General features: G+C 40.0%; 1 protein-coding gene across 17 annotated transcripts in view; it reads right to left on the bottom strand.

Annotated features, from left to right (window-relative positions):
• The window catches only part of rad51b (RAD51 paralog B), a 209,670-nt gene that overhangs the window by 107,716 nt on the left and 85,342 nt on the right, over positions 1-16,612 (bottom strand). For all 17 annotated transcript variants that reach the window (XM_022242184.2, XM_087131279.1, XM_087131530.1 and 14 more), the window contains exon 8: positions 1,644-1,740. In XM_022242184.2, coding sequence (XP_022097876.2) covers positions 1,644-1,740 — 97 coding nt within the window. The remainder of the gene's footprint in view (positions 1-1,643; positions 1,741-16,612) is intronic.

Here is a 16,612-nt window from a genome sequence, read left to right as displayed (position 1 = left end):
ATATGAAAATAAATTATCAAAGTTCGTTCAATGGGAAGCAGATGGTTTTGTCTGAGAATACTCCCACTCACAGTGAATGTCCTTCAGACAAACACTTGGGACCATATGGGTTCAGAGTACAGAGAGTCACACTGATGAAACTGTGAAGTTTACAATCAAGGGAGGGCACTTGGGTGCTATTTTCTGTCTGCATATCCATCATCAGTGCAGTAACTAGTAAAGGGTGAACACTGCATTGGATTTATGAGCAACCAGGCAGCAATAGATTGTGTAAACCCACATGCATAGTAAGGAGCTGGACTTTTGGGCATATTAGTTCAAAATAGTGTATATGTACCATTAAAGAGCAACCCCAACAGTGGGAGAAAATAAGAAATCTGGTCGTAGAATGTTTACTTGGATCCCATTTTAGACAACTATGCCACATAAATCCAGATTCAAGAATATTTTGGGTAAAAAAAAATTCACTTTTGAGACCATTTCTGCCAAGCTCCATGGCTAGCTTTCGTGAAAGGAGCGTGTCGCCAGCGCTTCATTTAGATCTCATGAATACAGCTTTTCCAGGATTTTGTCGACGTAGCACCGTGAAAACAGTTCTCCAGCTGGTGCATGTACACACTGAGCCGACATGGTCACGTCAATGCACACAATTACACGTAGTATAGTAACGCCTGTGTAGCTACAGTTGCACACTATCCCAAGTCTGAGGGGAAGAGGCTTACCGCTTTGAACCCATCGTGCCGCCGGAGCGCCAATGGGATCCCGATCGGGCGGACGATGGGGCCACCGCTGGTGAACGAGGCAGTGAAGAAGACCAAGATCAATTGATAAATATCGCTTGGTAAGTTCAGAGTGAAGGACAGATGTTTTCAATGTTTTTTATTTTGTTATTTTATTCCCAAAAAAAGTGTCAGGCGAGGCTGGCAGCTCAGGCGTGCAGGCCTTTGTACGAAAAATATCCAGGAAACCAGGTCCTGTGAGGTCATGACGTTTTTCATTTCCATGGTGGTATGTAATCAAAAAAGCATTTTTGCGTGGCGCCACCAACGGTACAAGCATGGAAAGTTTTTCAAAAACCTGCAGAATTGGTCCATTTTTTTGGTTGCATTATTACTATTTATTAAGAAGTCATAGTGCCACTTTACATGTATAACTTATTACTTAGATACCACTTGCGTATATTAAACCGTATTCCCATTTTTTTCACCACCGTTGCGGTTGCTCTTTAATTAAAAGGCCCCAAGTCAGCTACAATGAGTAAACCACAACAATATTCTTAACAGCCTGTACACAGACTAATTGAATTACTATTAATAGGGTTTGACCATGAAAAAAAGAAGCTCACAAATAAATTAAAAACCAATCCCCTCCTCCAAAAAGCTTATGCTAATCCAATCATTGGCCATCCTGACATTTATACACAAAATTTGCCAGTTTAACATGCAGACCATACCCAGCTAAGTACTTGTTTTGGTTGAAGAAAGTACCAAGGCTACTGGAAAGAATTCTACCCAGAAACAGTCACTACAACTACACCTCATTCATGTATAATACTGTATTATTACTTATATTTTTCTGTTGTCAATCTCAATCTCCTTCTACAGACCCCTCCCACATCTGTTTCTCTCCTAGCTCTTACCTACCTGCCCCTCCATCCAGGGTTCCTGCTTCATCCGTTGATCCCTGACATGCAGAATGCTGAGCTCTGAGCCTTGTGGTTATCTGGTTGGTCACAACCACCTAGGGAAGAAAACGAGAATGACAAATGGAAGACACACACTACAGATTACAAAAACAAACAAACAAACAAACAAACGAACAAACAAACAAAAGTAAACGCCAAAAAAAATCACAAGAGAGGCAGGGGAGATAAAAAAACAAGTGGAATACCCCAAAGCTTTTTAGTCTGCTTGTAAGGAATGTACAAGGCTGTATAGGGTCACGGTGAAGACATCACTTGTATGGGTTACAAGGCATACATGAAATGAGTAACTGAGAAACTGTTTTCACCATGGTGCCCATCGTACAGCTTTGGTGGAAAGCGGTCGGATGCAGTGTTAATGCAGTGCAGTGGGGGTGGGGCTTGATAGGGTATCCCCCTTGAGCAGACCCTCCCACTTTATCAGTTAGAGAGAGCCGTGTTGGTGGGGAATGTTCAGTGATGCGACTGCAACACATACATTTCATAGTCGTTCATGAACTGGGGAAGTGCATTTTCAACCAAAGGAGCCTCTGTTGCTAGGAAAATTGTGCCCTTTTTGGGTCCTGCTTGGGGCAGATTGTGGAAAAACTACTCCTCCCCCCCCTTTTCCCTCTGAGTTGGAGTCGGAGAGAAATCAATAGGGTGCTTAAAATATTAACTAGGTATTTCATGTAGTTGGAATACAAAGTGCATGTGAATCTTGCGTGTAGAGCTCAGTCTAGGGTTTCGCCCATTGCAAGGTACATGGGTGAATGCTGACACCAAATGTAGCCACAACTGCCTGCCTCTTCTTGACATGTCTACAGCCTTCTATCTTTTATTCAATAAGCGAAGAATGGCCAGCGTGGGTGTTAACAGTGATGGGAGGAGCAAAAAGAAAAACTGGCGGAACAAGAAAATGAAGTTTTCAGTCGTCTCCAAGAAGTGCTTTCATAGTTCCTAGGTTTTTATTTTATTTGAGAGAGGGGTGTCCCAAGATTCTTCAGCTGCCAGTGCCTGTTGGCTTTTGCTCTGTCTCCTCTCCCCGTCCACCCCAAAATGACCCTGGCAAAACCATGGAGCCAGGTCACCATTGCCCTAATAACTTTTACCAAGAGCCAATTTTATTGGAACATTCAAAAGTGCCCAAATGGGAGACAGTTCAAGAGCTAGACCCATAAGGTAGATTTGACAACCCACATTTTAACAAGTATGATATTTTGGAAGCTTTGGTGGTGTTTCTTGTCTTCATGTTGACTTCAGCAGTGATTAGAATTTGATACCATCACTGGCAATGGTACCAAGCCAACAAGCAGGTTGAACATGTATGCTCAATGTCTCTTCAACCAATGGAACTCTAGCTGGACCAAGAGAGGGTGCTATTTTCTTAGCAACGAAGGCTCCTTTGGTCAGAACTGACCTTTGCTGGTTCACGAACAACTAGGAAATGCACGCGTTATGGTCATATCACTATGAACAAAATGAACACTCCCAACCGACAAGGTTTTTTTCAATCGACGAGGGCGAGCTTCTGCTTGAGGTGGATAGGGTGTTTAACAATTTGTCAATTTGCACGTGCAGACAAAGTTCAAGAATACATACAGTGTGGTGTGATGTCTCTTCAGTAATGGTGTCTCATATATGCATAGTCTCCCATCTATATTGCTCCAATTATTCCAAGGGTGAGTGGTGCATCATTATTTCATACATGTATGCTTCTAACAATTGCATTTATTGTGGTCAGAAATCATTACAAACCATGTAGGAAGAGTATCAGATGTGAAGATGGAGAAAATGGCAAAGCTAGTCTTTCCTGGTAAAAATTAGTTTTCCTTTAAATATTTTTATATTTCATACCAAACTGATTTCCTGTCTAAATGGGGGAGGGGCAATGGGTACTGGGGCCACACTGGGGGGGGGATGTGATGAAGGGGATCAAATTGTTGGTTATCTTCAGATTAATAGCATCAGACGATGTTGCACTTCGGTCAACATTTCCCTGAACACAAATGACGTATGAAAACGACAAGGATTGATCTGTGTACGCATTCACCACTCAGAAAAACATGACTGCACTCTGGCTCAGCGAGTGCATCGAGTGCATCCGCATGGCATACCCTGGTATTTTTGAAGATGTCCCCGGCAGAGACAACCATGGGAGGAATTTGCTGGGGCCAGGGGGGACCAAAATAGCCTGACGTGACACAGAGGGGGGAAATGATGCATCGAGTCAGGTGCAACATTTGCTGCCTCCAAAACAGCGACAGCAGTGAATGAGCAGACAAAGGGGAAAGGGGGAAGACACTATTCAACAACCTCTGACCTCATTAGGCAGTTACCTAAACTATTGCTGCTGGATGGTTGCGATAAGAAAATGCAGGCATTATTAACGCTCTTGTTCAAGTGAGCTGGCATTTCTGGGAAAAAGTGAGAATCTGCTTTAAAAATCTGAGCAGTGCCTATCAAAGCTGGAGGCTACTGGTCAATCTGTTACATGAGGAGCCATTTCAATGTGGACTAATTTCAGGCATGACAGAAATTCTGTTCCCAAGGCTAAAAGTGTTGCAACAGGATTTGGAAAATAAATCTGGATAATTACTTACAAAATCTAGTTAAGAGTGACACTGTGCAGGCAGTTGCAACTTCTTACTTTGTCTGGCATTTCTATTCATCCAATTAAGCGTCTACCTTCAGGTTATCAGCTGGTCAGGCTTTCATACAGACTGGCAATTTGGAGACCAATGTATTGAATTTTGAAGATGTAACAAGTCTTGAAGTGTTTGCATTTGTAAATAAATCTGAAAACCTTTATTTATCAATTAATCAGCCCTACATGCTAACAACCAAGTTGATCATATTTTGGCCAGTAGGCATCAGTGAAAAAAATTAGACTTCACAGAGAAAAGACATTTTTAAGGAGTCATTTCAGTCTTTCAATATGGGATGAAAATAATTACATGCAGACCAGCTTAGTTTTTTTCCAAATACATGATCTGTATGCAACTAGGTTTTCTTCTCTAACTCACAACACCTACCAGTTTTTTTTTTAATCTGTTAACTCTGACTTTGATGTTGATTTTCTCAGTGAAATTTCACCAGTGAGTGCTTAACGGGACATGAGTAATTATTCCTCGTTCTCAGGAGCTATCATCACATCCACACAATCAGTTGGCTTGGTTGAGAGAACTGATTGACTTAGCAAGGTTTGCTTCAGACAATCATGCAATGGAAGGTATTGCACATGCTCAGAACTATGCACACATGCTCAGTACAATGTGCAAATGCTCAGAACTGGGTAAAAGGACTGTTATGTTTGTCACCACCAAGCATCTCAAAGTCTCACACTGCAGAGAGACAGAGCCATGTATTCTTTGTAGATACCCTTATTTATTACAGCTGTGCAAACAGATACATAAGCCCCTAATTCTACAGAACAGATTTGAAATCATTAATGGCCGATACACTTGAATGAAGAAGCAGCACCAGGCATAACTTTGTTTTCCTGAGAAATGGGACAGCATAGGTATTTACTGATAAAAATCAGACAGGATTTTCTACCACAGGGATTGAAATGCCACTAACTGGTCAATCATTAACAGAGAGTTGTGGGTCCATTGATTCGCAGGCAAAAACAACACTGTGGAGTGACCTACTTTCTTTTGAGAACAAGTCAATTATGACTACTACAAAAACTTGAAGTACAAATACTGAAGGGGAAATTAGCAAAATACGCGAAGTATTTAATCCACTATTCATATATACCTGAGACATCTTCCCTGTTCAGTAATGCGCAACATGACCATGTATTAATATGTCATAATGCCCAATGCGATAATGCCTGCTGCGTAAAAACGCAGCACCTGGATACAAGATAATTTAATCCATTCCTATTGGTCAAGAGTCTGTGTGTGCCACAGTGCTGTATACTCAGTGAATGCCCCTGAAGGCTTGTGAAAAAACTATACCTGTTTATTACCTTAACAAAGAACAAATATTCAAACTAAAATCAAAATCCTATTAAGTTTGGATTTTTGCCCTTCCCGACGTGTGTTGTAACACTGTATGCTCAGCGTATGCCCCCGAAGGCTTGTGAAAAAACCCAAAAGCGTACTCGGGTGAGACTCGAACCCACAACCTCCTCCTTACTAGTGCAGATGTCTTAACCACTCAAGCACTGAGCTTGCCAGTGTCAGCTGGCTAGTTCGAATTAGATGTAGCAGTGGGTATCCCGAACAACTATTTCAAAGATGGATTTGCGCCTGGGAGATGTAAATTAATTTTAGATTTTTGCCCTTAAAATACACATTGGGAAGGGAAAAGCCCAAAATTAATTTACATCTCCCCAGCACAAATCCATCTTTAAAAATCCTATTCTGGACAATATTTTGAACATTTGTTCCCAATAAGTACCACGGCAAAGTAAAAATTACAAAAAAAAGCCCAATAGCCAAGGAAAAGCTGAATGTCTGCAAGACTGTTTTTGCATCACATTCTGATTAAAAAAAATGCTGTGGAGGCATTCTGTGTCCCTTCATGTGTCTGTGGAGAGACAGAGAGAGGCTGCCTTTCAAATCCAATTGGCATTTTGCCACAGAGTAATGACAACTTCAAACTGAGTTGAATAAATGCGCCAATTAACCTGTTTCTTCTAGGACACAAACCTGTTACCCAGTTGTGGGAACCACACACATGGCACTTTAATAAATGGTGGCACCAGGAACTATTCTAATTCTGTAGCACTGGAGGCACATACTGTACATTACCCAAGTCGGCAACAAAATGTCAGGCAAGCATTTATTAATACGATCAAGACTACCAAAACCTTTAATAAACATCTTGTGAGTTGAGAAATAAATCTTCATATTTATTTTCTTTTCGTGTGACTTTTAAGGAAAAATCTCCTAGTTTTGTAGCAGTAATCATGCAAACTATTCCGTGCCAGAGTCTTCACTGTTGCATGCACTCACTCTGCAGCCAGTCTACATGGCCGCCTGAGGACACAGGCACCCACATGTGATGTAGGCGATCCACAAATGATGCAGACCATGCCACGTGTTGGCAGTTGTTCCACTGTGAGGGCGATTTTCCTCAACTTTTGAGTTGCTGCACACCTTCCAACAAAAAGTAATCTCAAAACTTTCTGTTGTGAGCACGGATCTCATTTCTTGAGATGGAGAATTTTTAGGGAGCACGAGGCACGGGTATTGAAAATGAAAACCACCGACTGTCAATATTGGAGGTAGGAATCATAACAACAATGTACAGGAAGGAAGAGGTTTAGGCCCCTAGTGGGAACGAATCTAATTGAAATCTCTATTATTGCCCACCCATCGGCTTCTGGATAGTGGGGGAAATTGTTTTGTCTCGCCTCGCTGAGTCAAATCAAATCATACAAGAAATCCATCTCGCCGCAATGCCCAGATCACCTTCCATGGGCTATAAATAGATGAGAATGCTAAAAATACCATAGCTGAATCTATTTTCAGAGACTGTGTCCAATGGTGGTACATGAATGACATTGTCCACCCCATACAATCACTGACACTGGGACTGTTGAATTGGACAGCAAAGAGAACACGCCCTATCTAGGAAAGCCACGGGAAACGCATTTGTGGTATGCAGAGTCCAGAGTTTACTCATTTTTTTTTAGATATCTGTGTGAATAGGCCTACCTGACTGAGCTAAAAATGTCCAGAGAACTTGCAACGAAGGTCTCCTATAGGTAGAGTCAAGTTCCTAAATTTGGTAATAGGTCAATCAGTTCTTCCAAAAGATACAAGCAACAACCCATACAAAAGAGTCAGCTGGAAATGATTCTCACTTGTTTGATGATCAAACTTACCTTCCACTTCAAATGAATGGAAAATCAATCTGGCATCATAAAACATTCATTGGGAGAATGTGGCACGCATTTACCAACAGAATCAATCAGAATTGACTTGAGCGACTTCTGTATTCATGTGTATTAGAAGAAAGCCATGACATTGCACTTTTGAGGCACTAAAAGATTCCCTACTATAAAAAGAGGCTAGACTTGAATCCATTATTTTCAGGCTAATTTCATGCAGCTGCTAAGCACAGGTATTTGTTAAGCACAGAAAAATAAGGGTTTCTGGTCCATCTGTAGTGTCGTACCGCATCATCTCTGACTAGAAGTACATGTACCCCCTTACAGACAATGCCTTAGCCCTCACCTTGAGCGGTGTTCTGCCCGGTCTTTTGTTAATATTTATTCAACAAAAAGAAGAGGGCAGGAGCTGATGGGCAATCTTTCAACTAGGCACCTGGCGCACACACTAAGACCACACATTCCAACATAAATTGGCCATTGGTGCAGAGTGTATCCCAGCAGGCATCAACCTGTGCTATGCCTGTGGTGTATCCCCACCAAAGGGAGGTCGACACTGTGTAAAAACTGCCATCTCTTTTTCTGGCTCTGAGCAGATATATACCAATGTTTATGTGACGTTAGACTTGCTTTGCTTTAGCTACAGAACAATACTTTCTAACCAGCTCCACTGAAATTCAACCCTGGCCTTCTATGCTAGGTAAAGGTTTGCGCTGACCAATCACAGAGCACAGGATGAGTTATTCCCTAGTGCGTAATTTGTGTTTATGCCAGAACCCTACCATAATTCACAAATCAATCAATTAAAATAGTTCCGGGTACATCAACAGGCAGCGTGATAAAGAAAAATTATGCATATTTGACAGAAAAATATTATTAATAGAAATAGACAGAGATCTGTAACTGCCATAAAATTTTATTTGAAAAAAAAAAGATGTTTAAAAACATCTTCCTGTTTGAAAAATATATACTGCCCATATATTCACAACTTAGAAAAATAAATACTATTATTCTAAGCCCTTCCCCCCTCCCCAAAAAATTCAAATCTGTAGTGTTGGGGTTCAGGGAATGAGACCTTTTATAATGGTGACATATACAACAGTATAATCATGACAAATGAGAATAGTAAAATAAAAATACTTCTCTAAAAAAAATGCATCAAGAAATACAAACTTAAGGCCCGGTGGTCCCATGAAACGAGATTTGTTTTTCCCCGGGCTTTCTGGACAGGTTGTTCATGGTGGATTTGAACAGATTTTGATCCATTTAGGGTGTTGGCTTATTTACTGATCTGAAAATAAGACCTCACCCAAAGTGCAGTGCCTTCCTTAATCTACAACTTGCCATCTTTTATTCTCAGCTGGGACCGAGGAATAAAATGTGCCAGTGAAATATGTGCACCTTGAAAACACTTTAAAAAATCAGGAATTTAAATAAATTTTCTGTGACCAAGATTTACGTTTACTTGATAATAGGACTAAGACTCAAATAATAACTTCTGATAGCTCCAGGAGATGTGATATAACTGTCACGCCAAGTCTCCAACTGATAATCAGATTTCTTTAAAAAAAAAAAAAAAAGACTTCCCTCAATTCTCAATTTTGCCATGAAGAAAAATTAAGCCTAGTTTCAAAGCAGTGATCCAAAGCAGTGATCTATATAAAACATTCAACTTGACTACATTTAACTGAGCTCTACCAAGCGGAAACCCCAAACCAGATGTTTTTTGCATTGTGAAGCATTCCTCTCTCATTAAGTTCTTACTTGACAAGCAGCAATTTTGTTAAAGATCACCTCTAAGGAAAACATATTTTCTCTGATTTTATCTGTTCAAATAAATATGGAAGCATCCAAATTGAACGCAGTGTTATTTTTCTTCAGAGCTCAACTATAACAGGCTAAAGAGGGCTTTTTTCTGTTCATGCCAAGATGCCAATTCTAAATGTACATGGTGTCGTTTGGAGATAACAGAGAAAAAGGAGAAGAACCCTCGCCCTGTGTTCGTAGTGGATAATCTCTTGTACATGTTGTGCATGCCAAACAATGCATGTAGTCATTGTTTGGCATGCACAAGGGTGTTCACCCTTTTGGCCAATTCAAAATTGCACATACAGAGTATTGTCCAAGGATGCCCCGTTGACAATTGACTGGGTGCACTTCGATATATATCAGCATCAGAAGAGTAAAGGTTATGAATCCAGACCTGCCAACCAATCGTTAGAATCACTTTAATATAATCACCCAGGAAGCCGTTGGTTCCAAAAGATAAACCAGGTTATGAATTTCAAGCTTGCTTAATAATGCAGCACCGTTGTCCGTCGATATCTGTTAATATCGTGCATACTGGATGGTTCACATACTTGCATACTAATGACAACCATTTCCAAAGGACATTTGCCCCAAGGCATTGCCTTTCGATATGTCGGTATCCGTATCTGGCTGCAATATTTTCACAATAAACATTGCTGGATTCCGCACCCTTGGAGAAAATTAGCATCACTGAGGAACTGTTGGCTGGCTGATGCATCAACCAAAAAAAAAAAAAAGAACAAGAAAAGAGGAGAGTGGGATCCTTTTAACACATTATGGGAACTTTAAATTAATGGCCAGACTGATTACCTTGAGGGAGGTATTTTATGCGAGGAAAGTGTTTTTACATTAGGCTGAATTTCGAGTTGATGTGAAACATAAACATGGACGTGCATTCATTAAAGTGACACTGATAACTTAAGTTTACGGAAAATTATAAAAGGGTTTTAACTGGACAGCACTCGCAGTAAAATTTAGAAATTATGTTAACTGAGGGAACAGTTCAAAAAGCAAAATATCCAGTAACAAAAAGGGTAGAAATCAGTAAAGTATGACTCCATCAATAAGGCCAGATTTCATTCGATCATGTCACATGTGTAGACTCATGTTTTTGACTGTTGTGATGTTTTAAGAAGAGCTGTGTGCTTCCTAGCACACAAAAGCAGCCATACAGCTTACACATGTGTGTCATGGTCAAGATGTTTTGATAAAAATGTGACACTAATAGACTTCGTGGATGTTCTGATAAGTAACAAACTCCTGTCCTTTTGCCTAGTATGAAACTATCAATAGATTTGGCACACTTGATTTTAAAACTCTGACCAGTACGTCCTCATGCCTACTTTTAAATTAACCAATGCAAATACAGATGCGTCATTTCACTTTTTCTAGTGAACAAGAACTGCAATTTTTCTCATGTCAAACCTTGAAAAGATGCTAATCTTCCACTCTCTGAACACAATATCTCCACACGAAGCTCAGGCAAACTGAGAAAAATTGATTAGAATTCTGAAAGATTCAACATTCTGCTTCCGGCTGAGGTTCAGCAAGATACACTGCATTATTACACAATCCCCTTTCACTCGCTTACGTTATCATCCACAATCAGATTATATTTTCCCTCTCTTTCCACTTCCTCCTGACTGAATCTCTGCCCTGCATTGCCCTCAAGAAACCCCTATCACTAAGCCTGATCCGTAACCGGAATGGATGGCTCTACACTCCTATTACGCACAACGAGGGCGTGTCCAGGTTTATTTTTAGCACCATCCAAAATAGTGCAGTGGACTACAAAACGTACTGATTGCTAAGCCCCACGGACAAATTATCGGGCACAGAACAAATTGTGTTGGCCCGGCTGCTTCTATTCTGAGATGCACCGGCCAGAAGATACGCCGATAATGACCCAGTGACGGAGACAGGTCATTAATTATGTCCGACCTGCTGATGTCATCACGGAGATTTTTGGCGGCCAATGACGACAGTGTGCACGGAGAGGATGCCGTGAGACTGCTGGTCCCTCGGGAAGTCAACAGCATGCCACAGGCACTTTTTTCCCTCCTCTTTTGCAAATTTTGGCTGAGATCTGGTTTCAGATGGCCACAGCTGCCCAGTGTCTGTGCATTCTGCTTTATACGCATACGGCACCCTTCCAGCAATTTGAGGAGGTTGGAGAGCTGTGAGAAGAGGGAAATTTGACATTGGGGGAATAAATCGCTTGTATTACAGCACCCTGATGGTGACTGCCAGTCAGACATCACTGATCCCCTGTGGGCCCTGCAACCATCTTTAAAATAGAAACTTCCTATTTTGTCTTGGAGCCCCAAGCAGTTCTGCAATGCCACCAACTAGCCTATGCATTAAGGCTTGGGGCTCCAAAACAAAATTGGAAGTTTCAGTGTGAGCTTTGATGAAGACAAGTAAAGTTCTACATGTAGGTGTTGTATACATGTACATGTAATCCACATCAAGAAAGAAGATTTGTCAAAGACTAAACAAAGGTGTGTGTTTTATACCTTTGTTCAAGGTACATGTAAGATCAATTGGTTTCACTTTGTGTTGCTTGAGGAATTAAAGGGGGTGTTCCATTTGTATACGCTTTCCATGGCATATACATGTACAGTACCTATCATGAAACATACATGTACAATGTAAGACTGTAGTTTTAAAAGCATTATGCCATTAGTCTTAAATTTCAGTGAAAAGGTTAATCTCTCAGCCTAATTGCTAGCCCATTCCTTTGATTTTGCGCTCATCTAAAGGGTATACACATTTACTCATTTAGCTCATTTTTGGATTTTACATGTGAACTATAACCTGTGAAGTGTGAACTGGAAATCTTTAAAATTGCAGCTTAGTACACATGCAGCATTTGTCATACAAAAATGTTTAATTTCATGTTCTAAGACCAAAAGATCTTACAGGTACATGTATGCAATTATCTTTTAATTTGATTTGTTTATCTAAAGTATTGTCAACTGTAGAAAACTTTTTTAGTTTGAATGTTTGACAGTACATGACTTGTTTAAATGAGCAAAATTTACAAAAATACTTCTAGACAATATTTTCCTTCATACTGTTTCATTGAATGCCCCATCATCCAATTCCTTTCTAGTTGCTTTTGATGATTTTTGTATGGCTTGAAATTTTCTTTTGGTTTGGCTTCTTCATGAAGGTAGAAAAATGAGACAAGCTTGGGTTTGAACTGATTACCTTCTATTCTGAAAAGTCAGTTTGGACATGTACGTCCGACACCAATATAATAAATGCTTTATCTGAAAGTCACAACAAGATAAAAATGTGTCTTGCCTTGAAGTTTATTAACAAGGGTCTGCTAAAACTAGACACAGGAAAACTACTTCTTCAGGTCCTAGCAATTCACAGAGTTTGTGATACAAAAATGGAAACTGAAAAAATTAAACTTTTTCTGAGTACGTCCGACACCATGGTGTTATGAGTCAGTTTCTACAAGAATAATAATTCTGAGTGAGAAATTTTGTTATTAAATGAATGTACCAACTAGCTGATGTCTTTTATCAAAGTCAAAATCTGCTTCAGGATTATAAGTATAATAACACACACTGTTGAAGTGTCCAAAATGTACGTCCGACACCATGGAACTGCCCCACTCCAAAGGAATGAAAAGCAACCCCCCCAAAAAAAATTCAATTCAATCTTTGCACAAAACTGTTATAAATTGGTGTCTGAAAGATTGAGATTTCAACTCCGCTGTCAGACGCGATTAAAATTTAATGGTACGTAATGAGAATTTAATAATGAATGACAAAAAAGAGACGTCAGCCTTTATATAGAATAATCCCTGAACTACATGTATGTGAGGTCAATTCCAATGGTGGGGTTTGGATCAATCCCCACATCATATATTAATTGGACAGTTTATATTCATGCGTAAATGTAGATATCTTCTCTGAGTCAGCATCTGGTAATTCTGAGATGGGTGTTTTAATATGTGGGTGAAATGTCAAGGTCATGGGCATTTCAATCTTTTTTGTATTACTTAGCTTATGGTGAAACTTCAAAGGAAGTATGCAGCACAAGTTTTTGAGTTATGGTCTACTCACTTATATTTTTAATTCTTAATTTAGGTTTTAAGATCTGCAAAAATGACTTTTATGAATCTGTGCATATTTTACAACATTCCAATAATCCTCATCTTCTTTCACACATCACTTTAAAATACATTTCACTAGATCTACAGTTGAACATTTTACAATTATCCCAAACTTTCCCAGACCCTTAGCAATCTGCCAGCAGGTTGGAAGGATATGGCAGTTGCCACCAGTGTACTTAAGCATTGATATATCCTGTAAACAATGGGACAGTAGACTCCTCCACACTCATGAGTTCTTGTGAGGTGAGCTAAACAGCAAGAGCGTGCTCCGATTTCGAAGACACTTGCTAAAACTGTTTAAGGTTCAATTTAAAAGTAAAGAAAGGGTTCCACTGTTTATTGATTCACAACTTTTTCTTTTTTATGAAACCATCATGAATGTGTCCTTAATGATGAAGTTTCACGTTTTTCTAATTTACTGTAGAGGGTCAAACAGTTAAGTACTTCAACAAATTCCTGCTGGGATCAAGCCACCTCTTCCTCTTGAGATAGAGTTGTGTGATCACGGTAGCTTTAATTTATTCTAACAAGCAATGCATTTTTGCTTTAATTTGCAAGTCTGCCAGGAAACACACATGTAACTGCTGAAGATGGTTGACACCACTTACCATTCAGAAAACGAGGAGAGCCTTGAAATGTTTTTGGTTGTCAAGTATTTTTTTGTACCAGTTTCTGTCCTAACAACACCAATCAGCTGGCTTGGCTAAAGGAGCGTTTTAGCCCAGTGATGATCTCATCTGAGGTCACACACCAAGTGTGTTCCTCTTGCTTGGAGCAGACACCAGTCTCTTCACACATAAGTCACCTCCTTGCATGGGTGCCTGGTGTACAGCATTATTGATACTCAAGGGCCATTTCAGCTTCTCTACTGGTCACTGGTGAAGGGGTACTTATGCATAGAGTAGCTCGAGGATTGGAAAACATTCTCCAAAAATCTGGATTAAGTTCAATTCCGTCCAAGAACTTCATTCACAATCAAGTTCAAAGTTACCTGGGGAAAAGTTGTGTCATAACAACACTAATAAACTACACAAGTAATAATCACTAACATCAAGTCATGAAAAAGCATAGTTCCTCTCTAAAATCTGATCATCTGACACAGCACCTTTTTCAAGTGTTTGGAATAAAAGCCTTTTGCAAGTTGGATTTGAATAGAATCTGGAACCCTGAGTTATCTTATTGCACATAAATATAACAATTTGAATTCACTTCATTTTAATTAATACTTTCTATTCTAACAGTATAATTTGCGCTGCAAAAGACCAAAAACACATAGGCTAGGGCACATCATGGCAGTTGGCCAAACAACAGCTCTGGGTCCACAAATTACTGGCAGAACCAAACCTTCAGACAAAACGTAGGAGACTGTGCCTTTGAAATTCTGCCAAGTCTTGCAAGCCCAAAATGTCCATTACAGCCTGGACAAGCTGGGACATTTAGCTCTATATCTTTATGTTTGAACACAGTGCTCATCTTCAATGCCTTCAGATCTGAGATGTCATTGGGGAACGGAGAGGTGCCCAAATGCCAGGCATACCACAGGCTGATACAGGGTCTCTGGATACCAGTCGCTGTCACTGCCATCAAGGTGCTGGCCTACAGAAGACCAGCTAAACACTGTCTGAATTTTTGCAACAGCTGAATAAAGGTTTAAATAAGAAAAAGTAATTCAATGCACAGGATTCAGCTACATTTTCTTATCTCAGAGAAGAAACAAACTCAAACCAGAGATCAAAAAGACCTTCATTTTTAGCAGAAAAAAAAAGTGAACTTACATGTATGCTCCCAAAAAAAGCAATGAGAAATTCCAAACCCTCCTATATCCCTCCACATTCCCATTTTAAGAAACTATATTTCTCACTGTATAACATGACATATTCATTTGGAATAATTTACTTAAAAGCTTCCTTAAGTAAAAATATTAATACAAAATATTCTGATGGAAAATGGGTGAAAATACAGTTAAGTCTTTTCTTTTGACTCTTCTCCAAAAGAGCAGGACCCTATCGCACCATACCAGTAGACCAAGGAGACAGTAGACAGGCTGAGCCTATATGCTGGCGTATATAAGCACAGTGCTTTAGCAGGGCAAATATTGCATGATGGGAAGTTATACTGCTGTATTTTTCACACCAACGCAAAAAGCCACCAAACTAGTCAGAGGCCAGTTTACCCACTACATGTAATAAGAACTAAAAAAAATACGTGATTTTTTTTCCGGCGTACACCATACATATCAGACATACAGTAATTGGTGGAATGCAGTTTGGCAAGGGTTGGGTGATGTGCCAAATAAAGGAAATAAAGTATGTCTTTCTATGCACGGTCTCAGTGAAAAAGAAAAGTCTTTGTCCAGATTGAGAAATAGCAGGTACACAGTGAGCGGCATGTGGAAAGTATACATGCAAGTTGACCATAATGCCATGGTTGCTGAAAGGAAAATCAGTTTTATTTTTCACGTGGAAATCCCATTAATGCATCACTGCACTGCACCTCTGCCACTTACAAGTTGTCTCAGGGTGAACTTCAAGTAAAGGTTTTATAGAACACCCCTCATTTTTAAGGACAAGTTTGTGGACACTGCAGAATTTGCTTGAATTACATCATTGTGTTTACAGCCCTGCAAAGTGATATTTTTTTACATCACAAAATGTAAGCGACCAAATGCTGCAGCTGAAACGTGTTTATCTTAGGAAAGACTGTCAAAATGTCAAAAATCCGCAGTCACCCTTGGATATGGACAAAGTCCAAATGTACATGTCTGATACCTTCAGACCATGGACGAATGAGAAACTTATTCAACACAAAGCCTATCTGTCACAGTTTCCAACCCAAAGCTAGAATACGATTAACAGTTAGCCCTTCTCTGAATAAGTCTTGCTCCTTCTGACTCCATGGCACAGACCCCAATGGTGTCATTCCGGGCCATTTACGGAGAACGTATCCAAGCCCTGGTGCAACAAAAACCAATGGCAAATGTACTTCACCACCTCTCCTACCCCCTAAACTCTTCACACATACAGTTTTCACACTAGGCACACACCCATTACAGCCATGTAGGGTGGCTGCAATGGTGGGTTGATTTTATGGATGGCAGGACCTTCACCGGCAGTAATTTTCTCCTCCCGTCAAAGATAGTGCC

The sequence above is a fragment of the Acanthaster planci genome, linkage group LG01 (genome assembly GCF_054643075.1).
Source record: "Acanthaster planci isolate LZ-2023a linkage group LG01, COTS_SCS, whole genome shotgun sequence".
NCBI lineage: Eukaryota > Metazoa > Echinodermata > Asteroidea > Valvatida > Acanthasteridae > Acanthaster > Acanthaster planci.
Note: the sequence above shows the minus strand (reverse complement) of the source record. Positions and strands in the feature narration are given on the sequence as shown.